This window comes from Nylanderia fulva, unplaced genomic scaffold (genome assembly GCF_048542155.1).
Source record: "Nylanderia fulva isolate GAGA-0341 unplaced genomic scaffold, ASM4854215v1 Scaffold7, whole genome shotgun sequence".
NCBI lineage: Eukaryota > Metazoa > Arthropoda > Insecta > Hymenoptera > Formicidae > Nylanderia > Nylanderia fulva.
In genome coordinates this window covers 723,630-735,017 of record NW_028190807.1, presented here as the reverse complement: position 1 = coordinate 735,017, position 11,388 = coordinate 723,630, and the positions used below count along the sequence as shown (strand labels likewise).

At 28.5% G+C, this 11,388-nt stretch overlaps 4 protein-coding genes and 1 long non-coding RNA gene across 8 annotated transcripts; 1 reads left to right on the top strand and 4 right to left on the bottom strand.

Annotated features, from left to right (window-relative positions):
* Window positions 1-354: 354 nt before the first annotated feature.
* Window positions 355-1,380, bottom strand: LOC146720384 (uncharacterized). The gene is made up of 3 exons (XM_085488656.1): window positions 1,168-1,380; window positions 947-1,041; window positions 355-659 (listed from the first exon to the last, which is right to left on the bottom strand). The coding sequence occupies exons 1-3, from the start codon at window positions 1,378-1,380 to the stop codon at window positions 530-532; spliced, it is 438 nt and encodes a 145-aa protein (XP_085344782.1). The 3' UTR covers window positions 355-529.
* Window positions 1,381-2,047: 667 nt separating this feature from the next.
* Window positions 2,048-10,913, top strand: LOC146720381 (uncharacterized). Of its 4 annotated transcripts, none has more exons than XR_014926060.1 (8): window positions 2,048-2,184; window positions 2,286-2,526; window positions 2,746-3,024; window positions 3,102-3,442; window positions 3,533-3,826; window positions 6,308-7,408; window positions 7,646-7,826; window positions 9,516-10,913. It is a non-coding gene; the product is annotated as an uncharacterized LOC146720381 (long non-coding RNA). The 4 variants fall into 4 exon arrangements; XR_014926062.1 differs by having other exon boundaries at window positions 2,048-2,526; window positions 6,308-6,528; window positions 6,659-7,408; XR_014926061.1 differs by having other exon boundaries at window positions 2,048-2,526; window positions 3,204-3,442.
* Window positions 2,681-4,466, bottom strand: LOC146720383 (chymotrypsin-1-like). Its single transcript, XM_085488441.1, has 4 exons — window positions 4,373-4,466; window positions 3,531-3,844; window positions 3,173-3,424; window positions 2,681-3,015 (listed from the first exon to the last, which is right to left on the bottom strand). Exons 1-4 carry the CDS (start codon window positions 4,416-4,418, stop codon window positions 2,881-2,883), a joined length of 747 nt encoding a protein of 248 aa, XP_085344567.1. The 5' UTR covers window positions 4,419-4,466; the 3' UTR covers window positions 2,681-2,880.
* On the bottom strand, window positions 6,245-7,870 carry LOC146720382 (chymotrypsin-1-like). Its single transcript, XM_085488442.1, has 4 exons — window positions 7,658-7,870; window positions 7,089-7,396; window positions 6,748-6,999; window positions 6,245-6,578 (listed from the first exon to the last, which is right to left on the bottom strand). The coding sequence occupies exons 1-4, from the start codon at window positions 7,701-7,703 to the stop codon at window positions 6,444-6,446; spliced, it is 741 nt and encodes a 246-aa protein (XP_085344568.1). The 5' UTR covers window positions 7,704-7,870; the 3' UTR covers window positions 6,245-6,443.
* On the bottom strand, window positions 9,450-11,149 carry LOC114945101 (chymotrypsin-1-like). Its single transcript, XM_029321191.2, has 4 exons — window positions 10,954-11,149; window positions 10,332-10,648; window positions 10,016-10,267; window positions 9,450-9,855 (listed from the first exon to the last, which is right to left on the bottom strand). Exons 1-4 carry the CDS (start codon window positions 10,997-10,999, stop codon window positions 9,721-9,723), a joined length of 750 nt encoding a protein of 249 aa, XP_029177024.2. The 5' UTR covers window positions 11,000-11,149; the 3' UTR covers window positions 9,450-9,720.
* Between the last annotated feature and the right edge of the window lie 239 nt (window positions 11,150-11,388).

Here is an 11,388-nt window from a genome sequence, read left to right as displayed (position 1 = left end):
ATGACATTCCATTAATTTTTATACCGTGTAAGTATATATATATAATTAGTGCAAATATATATATAACTATATATAGTTTGTTCGACGCCAAATAGTTTTGATTGGATTATTCACTTTTAATTTGCTATTTATCCTATCAATATTACATATATATTATAAAAGATGAAAAATATGTTATAGCTTATTTTCTTCTTTTTTCTCAATTTTTCTTATTTTAAAGATACACAGTATATATATATTATTAACAAAAATAATAAATATGGCTTAGAATAATAATTCAAAATTATCTAAAAAAGGTGATAAAAATAATATATGATACTGCGTCCTAATATTAGAAACGCAGCTGTTAAAAAGAAGAAAGAAGAAATGAAGAATCAGATATATATGAATAATATAAAGTGATCCTGGGGTGAACAACAGTGCTTTATAATAGTATAGTAAATGTATGGTTTTTGATATTTGGATCTATCATTTGTTGTCATTATATTGAAACGTTTCTATGATGAGTTTGGTGTCTCATTCATATATCTCACTTTTGTTGCGTGCTTTTTTTACTATCGCGGATGCTGCAGATGCGAGAAGCAGATATTTTGTCCTCTTCGCTTATTCGTGCGGTCGACAATCTTTCTCTCGAGGATTTGCTCGGCGCAGTATCCTCTCTAAAAATTAAAATATCTATAATTATTATATTACATCTCGTGATATATTTGACTAAACTATATATTATTATATCAAGAGTTGGGTAAGTTTAATAGTTTTTTTAAAACTAATAAAGTTAAGCTAGCAGTATAGTTATGCGCTTATAAAATTAATTTAGTTAAGTTAAAAGTTGCATGAACAAAAAATTAACTCAATTAAAGTAAAATTATAATTTTAATTAACTATAAAATTATTATATTACCCAATCCTGATATATTAAAAACGCGTTTAAAAGACACATATTTACAAGAACTGCAAATGTAACGCCGACAAAATAGTTGGAGTTTCTGGTAGTTGCACAGGCTTCAAATCGTATACTTTCAAATGAGCGTAAACGGGAATCTACAAATAATCGTATCGTTATCATAAAAAGATAACCAGATTGAGATAAAATTCGGTTTATTGGATTTTGAATATATGTATAATAATATATATATATATATATATATATATATATGTATATCTTACGTGTAACAAAGATGTGTCCAAAGTCGTGGATGGTACGTAACACGTAGGCAAATCAGGAAGTTGATAATGATCACCAAGTATTGGGGATTCCAGTTTCCTACCGTAAATCGCATCGAATCGATCAAGCTTTATTTTCTCCGATTTTGAATTATTTGTGAAAGAATTATCTTGAATTTGTTGTTCCACTTCTTTATTCTCGTTAGAGATATTCATATCTGCGATATATAATAAAATATTAATAAAGATATTTACAAAATAATGTACGTACACTTAATACATATAACTTTAGCAGAGGTTTCTTTAAAAGTAAAATTTATTGCTTACTGAAAAAAATAGAAAATTATTGAATTAATATTAAATATATTTTCAATTGATTGTTAACAACTAGTTTACTTTTTGTAACTTGAATGTGTCACACAACATATGCCTGCTCGATGTTTAATCGATATATATATATATATATATACACACACACTCATATATCTTATCTTTCCATACATTTAAACTTAAAATAAATACTGCATCATTATATATATTTATATATAGATGAAGCGGTAAAAGAGAATTAACAATATATAATTAGGAATTTATATTTCGTAAAATGTATAATTCTTTAAAATAGATTTTCACATTTTATACTTGCACATTTTTTAATTTTTTTTACTGAGATCTTATATAAATGAAAATGAACATTTTATTTTAATAATCCTGTAATAATATTCATGTAAAAATAAATTCTAAAAAAATTCTCTTAAAAAAATTAATAAATCGAAAGAAATTTTCTTTCATTCTTTTCTGTTTTTGAAAATCCCGGATAAAATAATTGCATAAATTCCCTATATGAAATATAGGGAATTCATTCGTTTACGAAGTACCGCGATTTAACTCAACCTAACTTCTTCTCGAAGTTTTTTACAGCTTTTTATATAAATATTTCCTTTTTTATATCTCTCTTTCTGAAAGATGTTTTCAAAAAATCATTTTCTTATAAAGAATATATGTATCACAGTGTGTCATGTGTGTTTGAAAATATTTTAATAATAACATACATATTTATAAATTAAAGAAAAAAATCATGCGCGACTGAGCAGTGATTATACAAAAATATAAAATTACAGAAAAAGAAGAAATGCGATAAAAGTCTATATCAATTCGTAAAAACATGAACATTAATAGAATAATTAATCTTCGGAATCAAATCAATCAACACAGTTTAACGACTGTTATGATAAAGGATACACGAAAATCTTTCTTTAATTTGTCAAAGGAAAATGGATGAATTTGTAAATGGCATTTATAAAAGAAAAGAAATTAATTTAGATAAAATGATTAAATGATTTCTTCTACATCATAAAAAGAGTAAGTTAAAATATATTTTATAAAATAAAAATTTATTTTCTTTATTTATTTATTCGTAAGAAATTATATTTAATTAAGAAGAATTGAATTATATCACGTTTTTTCAATAGGAGTCATATTTCATATACTTATTTTAAAAAAAAGAATGCTCTAATAAAATGAATTATAGTTTAATTTGTTATTAATAGGAGAGTACATAAGAATTTTCTCTATTTTCAGAATGCAGTTGACATAATTGCATGTCTCCACATTGCAAGAAAATTATATACAATGAAACATTCAACAATATATTTTTTGGTTCATATATATGATACATAGTATTGGATAGTCTTATATCGTGCCAAATATCTCTGCTTATGACGATGCAATGAAACTGAGATGATGGTAAACATTGGTGTAGACATCAGGCGCACCAACAGCGCAAGGTGAACCCCAGGAAACAACACCAACTTGCTTGCCATTAGCAACCAGAGGGCCGCCACTGTCACCCTGAAAAATGTAAAGAACCATTTTTTATTTAATTTTATCTTGTATTTTTTAGTAGTTGAATTGTACAAGCTAGATTGATCTACCAGAGTAGAGCAATCATTTCTAACGGATCACATCATTGCTAACGGATGTGTATTCAATGATGGATGTTACTCACCATGCAAGCACCAATTCCAAAACGATTGTAGGCACACAAGTGGGTGCTAGTAAAAGGCACGCCACGGTGGCTGTTCTGACAATTAGACAGCGAGATTATAGACTGGTTCATTTTCTGAAGATATCGTGCAGGTCGTCCATTAACGTTTGTCAGACCCCATCCAGACAAAGTAACCAGCGTACCAGGAGCTGGCGGAGAGTCGGCCAAAGCGATGGGTTTTTGATATTGATTGTATTGAATTGGCGATGCAATCTGAAACGAAGGAAATTGGTAAAAACAAATGATTGAAATAGAAGAAACAAAGTGAGAAGAAAATTTGTTGAACCAAAGTATTGAATTCTTTAATATTTCGACTTACAGTGATTACAGCGATGTCATTCCTCATAGCATCTTTGTGATTGTCGCTATACTGTGGATGTTCTACAACCTTTTGCACACGGAAATTGGTTCCTGTATTGGAGTCGATGCTCCCAGTGCGAACTAAGAAATTGTTATAGGGTGGCTTTACTAGACCACGCACGCAGTGGGCAGCGGTCAATATCTTGGTGGGACCAATGATGGAACAACCGCATATGTGTCCACCATTCAAATTCAAAGAGCATTGCCATGGGAATTCACCTAGTGCGGCAGGCGTACCACCGACGATCGCCTCAGGTTCGTCAGCGAACGTCTCTACAATCAATGTATATCATAATTATACAGGTTTTTCAAAAAAAGGTAAAATATTTTAAGAGGATTTAGTATGTCTCAAAATAAGTTAAAAAATTTAATTAAATATGAGGTCACAAATGAGCTATTTTTGGGATATTTGTAATATCTTATATATAACTTAACTTATAATTTAATTTAATTTACCTGCATTTACATAAATAAAATAATAAAAAATAAAAGAAATAAAAAATAATAAAAATTTAAAACAAAAAATATTAAAATAAAACAAAATGCATATAAAAATAAAAATATCTCAAAAACGATTTATTTGCGGATCTAATATTTATTAAAACTTTTTGACTTGTTTTTGGGCATTTTAAATTTCCTTAAAATATTGTATCCTTTTTTTTAACATCCTATTTATGATTCTTATAAAACAACATATATGATTTTGATGAATGAGAAAGGTATAAAACGATAGAATAAAATGTTTAAAAAAGCAAAAATAAAAATATCATATTTTGTTGAATACAATGTGGCTTTACTTACGTTGCGTAAAAACGCCAATCAACAAGAAAACAGCTAATGGCAGCATGTTGGATAATTAATGCGAGCCGGGTCCAAAATAAAATCAGGAATGAAAATGACAGCCTTTGCTCCCTTTTTATATGGGCCGGATTCATATCTGTATTTGACCTCGGCGAACAACTGTTCACATTTCTTACAGTAAATAAACGTAATGACGTTTCTATTCTGCATTTTGATGAGATAGATATAAGATAATCAAAATTGTGTAAATTTAATTATGTAGCATTTGAGTTAAATGAGAAAGAATGATAAAATTAACATACGTTAATAATGTGATGATTAAAACGTATAATAATGATGATTGAATACTGATAATATGTGACAATAATTAAAGAGATATACGAAATCTTTTTATTATGTCTCTTATTATATAATATATTATTTATATTATATTATATATTATGTATATAAATATTATATATTTAATGTATTGTAATTAAATATATATAATGTAAGTTAAATAATCAATTTTGCAAATTGAAGAGATATAAAAATATAGATCTGTATATCTATCAACAGTGTTGGGTAGTATCTATAGATACAGTATGTAGATACATTTTGTGTATCTGAGTCTATATCTGAGATATATTCAAATTGAAGTATCTTTATCTGTATCTAGATACAAAACATGGTATCTGAACTGTTGCTTTTTTCAGATACATTTGCATATACATTTTCACATATTTTTTTTAATAGCTCAATTCTTTAAATTTTTAAAAGATCAAGACTACAAGTTATCAACATATTGTCATCAACACCGGTTGAGCGATTATTAAGCATTGGTTAAATCTTAGTACCATGGCGAAATAGTTTGAGTCATATCTTTGAGGCATTTTTCATGTGTTAAAACTAACGAATAAAGTCGTAATATAAACAAAAATATTAATAAAGATAAAAGAATTATTCAGTACATTTGTGCATATTACCATTATTATGATAAAATATAATTTAAAAGTATTTGCTATGTGAGATATTTTTAAAGTATCCGAGTATCTGTATTTATATACATTTTAATATGTGTATCTGTATCTGCATCTAGATATATTTTTTTACATGTATCGAGATACATTTTAAATGTATCTTATCCATCACTGTCTATCAATATATATATGTAAATTATGTGTGTGTATACAATATATATACATATATTGATAGATATACAGATATATATTTTTATATTTCTTCAATTTGCAAAATTGATTTATCTTATATTATATATATTTAATTACATATTTTTTATTTTACATTTATATATATATATATATATATATATACACATAATTTACATATATACATATATTGATAGATATACAGATATATATTTTTATATCTCTTCTATTTGTAAAATTGATTATTTATCTCAATGAAATACTAAGAAACCTAAAAATAATATTGTGGTAACAAATTAATAATACAAATTAATAAACCATAACGACAAGTTTTGAAATAATCAATTAAATAGGTGACTAATAAGAAACGAATAATTTTTTTAAAAGAATATAAATTTAATTATTTATTATTTCTTTCTTTTTTCATCACTCTTTAATAAGAACATAAATATTCTTGATTCCAAGTTTTAGGATTTACAAAACAGAATTTCATCATCAATTGTTATGTTGAATTAATGATTAAAAATAATCATTGAATAATCATTGATAATTGTTAAATGATCGTTAAAAATATTTTCTTTTTGAATGAATAAAAATCTATTACGCTGTGTATGTTCTAATTCTTTTATTAAAGAATTAAATAATACTATAATTCTTCTCAATAAAAATTATTATTATTTTAGTGGGAGACATTTTATACATTTATCAAAGAAATATCAATCTATTAGATTTAAGCATGATGTTTATTTATTAACATGTAAAGTACATAAGTTTCTTTGATTTTCAGGATGCCATTGATGCAGTTGCATACATCTCGACTTCACAATAACATATTCTTTCGATGCATTGGGAAAAACTTCAAATTATAAATTATATAGGTTTGTGCGGGTTATTCCTTATATCATGTCAAGATGTGTCTAATCTTATTGTGATAGAATCCAGGGGCGAAGAGAAGGAACATTGGCATAGGCATCAGGTTCACCTTGAGCGCAAGGCAAAACCCAAGAGGTAACACCAATTTGTTGACGATTAGCAACCAGAGGGCCACCGCTGTCACCCTGAGAAATGCAGAGAAACGTTTTCATTAATTTTTATTCGCTCATTTTATATAATTTTATATCGTAATTATTTTTTGCAGTCATACACATATTAACAAACGGATTAATTATCAAAACCATCAGAATAGAAGAGATTATTTCCATATTCAGTAATAGACTGGATACTCACCTGGCAAGCACCAATTCCACGTCTGTTTAAGGCGCACAAATGGCTGTTATCCAAAGGCATACCTCGATGTCTCTGCTGACAATTAGAGATCGAGACTACAGACTGGTCCATCTTCAGAAGATATCGCGAGAGATTTCCATTTGTACTTGTCAAACCCCATCCGGACAAGGTAGCTGACGTACCGGAAAGTGGCTGGGAGGTGGCCAAGGCGATGGGTTGTTGATATTGGTTGTATTGAATTGGCGCAGCAAGCTAAAACAATGAAAACAGATAAACGAATAATTGAAATGGAAAAAATAATATGAAAAAGGATCAAAGTGTTCTGTAATATGTCGACTTACAGTGATCACAGCGACGTCATTTCTCCAAGAATCCCTTTGCTGACCCGTGTATCCGGGATGTATTACGAACCTTTGAACAACGTGGGTTATTCCCCCTCTGCTATCGGTGGACCCGGTAACGACACGGAAACTGCTAGGGGATCTAAAACTCTCCACACAGTGAGCAGCAGTCAATACCTTGGTGGGAGCGATGATGGAACCGCCGCAAAAATGTGAGCCGGACTGCTGCAAGGAACATTGCCATGGGAATTCACCCGGTGCGGCCTGCGTACCACCGACGATCGCCTCGGGTTCGTCAGCGAACGTCTCTATAAATTGAGGTAACAATCATCTATAGCTCTTCTAAAGCGATAAGCATATATTATTTTAGAGCGTTAAGCAATGAAAGAAAACTAAGATGGATGAACAAAATATTTATCGAAAGCAACAATAACAAAAGTATATTTTATTGAGAATATTTTCGGCTCTCGAAATCAACACATATATATACAATATAGAAATATTACATTATATATATATATATTATATATAATATTTTATTGAATTATACGATCCAGATTTATACTTACGCTGCGCAAGAACGCCGACGAACAGGAAAATCGCAAACGGTAACATGCTTGATGATTAACGAGCCGGGTCAAAAATAAAACCGGGAGTGTAGATGACAATTTTTGCCCCCTTTTTATATTGAATTCATATCTGTATGACCTCGGCAAACAACTGGTCGCATTTTGTACAGTAAGTGAACGCAATGATGTATTTTACACTTTGATGAGGTATGAGAAAATCGAAGATTGCAACTTAATTAAGGCATATGAGTTAAATGAGAAAGAATGATAAGACATACGATAACAATATGATGATTAAAACGTACAATAGTCATGATTAAATAATTATAATAATAATGATGATCAAAGAAATATATATCAAAAGTGATGAGTGTCTGATATGGAACAAATTATTTTTACTAGAATAAATCCAATCATTCTTCATTTCTTTTTTACCATATCTCTTTAATGAGAACATAATCATGTGATTTTTATTTTCTTTATAAATTATAATAAATTTTTAAATTTACATAAAATTAATTTATGACTAATCATAATGTTGTACTTATAAATGTATAATTATAGAAAAAATTCCATTTACATTCAAGAGACGTTGATATGAGAATTGTTATAATTAGTTGATTATCGATAATACATATTTTTTCAAGTTTTTAGTAACTAAATTCTTAAACATTTCAATATATGAGAATCACAAGATATGTTCAAGATAATAAAAAATACATAACTTTGTTAACAATCAAATTTGATAGCCATCAAATATTAGAAATTGTAAGTTTCTATTATAAACTGTCAATTCAAGCTTTTTTCGATTTCGAATGATTTATAAAACAAGATTTAAGATAAGATTGATAAATAAAAGAAATATTTTAAATTCGTTGTTCTGCTTATCTCTTGTTAAAAATATTTGTTATCTTAATATTTATCACACAAAAAGTACTAAATTGAAGAAAAGAAAATAAAAGAAAAAACGCATAAAAATTCGGAGTATAAAGAGAGTTAAATGTTAATATAATAATTTTTCTCTTTTTCAATTGACAGTTTAAAATAATAAGCAATTGGCAAAGGATAAATAAAATGTCTTTCTTTTTTAAAAGAGGAGATTGAATGAATTTATAAATAATATTTTTCGAAACGAGAAGGCAATCATTTCAAATAAAAGATAAAATATAATTTTTTTACGTTTTCTAAAAAGAGTAAATTGATATTACATTTAATAAAGAAGAGAAATAGATTGATTTTATTTATCTATTATTACAATAATTTATATTTTATAAGAGACTTCCTTATATATTTGTATTTAAAAAAATATATATTAATGCATTACACTATATATATATTATTATACTTATTGTTAGTATATTAATATTATCTGTATTTGATTTTTAATTATATTATAAAAATAGTTTATTAATAGTTAGTTTTTATTTAAAATTGAGGTCATATATTGAGAGAAGTTTTAAATTGAACAATTCTTATTATACTTAAATTATGAAGGAAATTATATTTATTATCAACATTCGTGTGTGTGTGTGTGTGTGTGTGTGCTAAAATTTATTAAACTGTACAAATATGCAATAATAATGTATGTTTAATCTGCCGTCAATATTTTGATAAGGAATATCTCGTTTTATGTATACTGATGATACAATTCTAGGTTGAATCAATTGCATACATATATATCTTAATTTTAATTAATCAAAAAATTAATTTATACTGTAATTATTTAATTAAAATTATTGTTTAGTTGAAAAACATTGACAGGGGATTTTGTACATTTATTTATTAAAAAAACAAATTATTAAATTAAATCATAATATTTATTTATTAACATTAAAAATACATAAAAATTTATTTTCAGGATACAACTACTGCAATTGCATGCTTCTCAACATCGCAATAGCATATTCTTTTGATGCATTGACATGAATTGACATGATAAATCAAATATGTTCATGCCTCATATCGTGCCAAGATGTCTGCCTATGATGAAGGATTATTTGCCTAGAATGAACTTCCTATGATGATAGACATTGTGCCAAGATGTCTGCCTATGATGAAGGATATCATTCGCCTAGAATGAACTTCCTATGATGATAGACATTGGTATATACATCAGGTTTACCAGCAGCACAAGAAAAAACCCAGGAAGCAAGACCCACTTGCTTGCCGTTAGCGACCAGAGGGCCACCGCTGTCACCCTGAGAAATGTAGAGAAACATTTTTGTTAATTTTTTCGTTTATTTTTTATTTAATTTTATTTCGAACCCTTTCAATAATTGTATTGTATAGATTAGATCAATTTATCGTTTATCAGAATAGAAAAGATTATTTAACTATAAACATTACTGGATAACTCACCGAGCAAGCGCCAATTCCACGACGATTATACGCGCACAAGTGACTGTTAGTCAAAGGCATATCATGATGTCTCTTCTGACATTGAGAGAGCGAGACTACAGACTGGGTCATCTTCAGAAGATACTTCGGAGATCCTCCACTTACGGTTGTCTGACCCCATCCGGACAAAGTACACACCGTATCGGGAGTTGGTTGGGAGTCAGCCAACTCGATGGGAGATTGATATTTGTTGTATTTAATTGGTTCTGCAAGCTGAAACGAAAACGAATGATTAAAGTAGAAGAAAAAAATTATTGAACAAGATATATCGACTTACTATGATCACAGCGACATCATTTACCCAAGAATAGTCTACATTATCTATGTAACCCGGATGTGCTCGGACTTTTTTCACACGATGGACTTGTCCTCCTTTAGTGTTATCGTTGGTCCCACTAAGAATATAGAAATTTTTGTAGGGTGGGTATACGATGCCTCTGACACAGTGGGCAGCGGTTAATATCGTGTAATTATTGACGATGGAACCACCGCACATATGTTTGTTGTTTACATTCAAGGAAACTTGATACGGGAATTCACCTGGTGCGGCAGTCGTCCCACCGACGATCGCCTCGGGTTCATCAGCGAACGTCTCTAAATCGAGATATATGCCCAGATAGCCATAGTAATTATTATGACATCATTTTGATGTCAACATGCATCATTTGCCATAAAAATGATTACTCTGGTTATCTGGGTGCTAATTATACATATATCTCTTTATACGTGTCTCTTATAAAAAAAAAACAATAAACATATATGTGTTAATTTAGGGTGTTTGGTAGATGAAAAAAATGTAAAATGGATAGAAATATTCTGTTGAAGACAGAAAAAATAAAAGTATATTTTCATTCAGTTATATGACACCTTATTTATCTATTAATGCAGCTTATACTTACGCTGCACGAGAACACCGACAAACAAGAAAATCGCTAATGGTAGCATGCTTAATAATTAATGCGAGCCAGGTCGAAAATAAAACCGGAAATGAGAACAACGATTTCTCTACTCTGTTTTTATATTGGAGTCATGTCTGTTTGACCTCGACGAGCAGCTGTCGTATTTTTTACATAAACTTAAATAAACGCATTGACGCTTATAATCTGATGAAGTAGATATCAGCAAAAATCAAAGATTACAGACTGAATTACATTGTATGAATTTAATGAAGATAATCAAACATACGTTAATAAAATGTGATAAAATATACAAAATATTTATCTATTATTCCAGAATTATTTTTTATCCGGATAAAATGTAAAATATCAGAAAGCAGGTAGAAGGAATTAATATACATATTTATTTCGGCAAATTATTATTAATAATATACAATA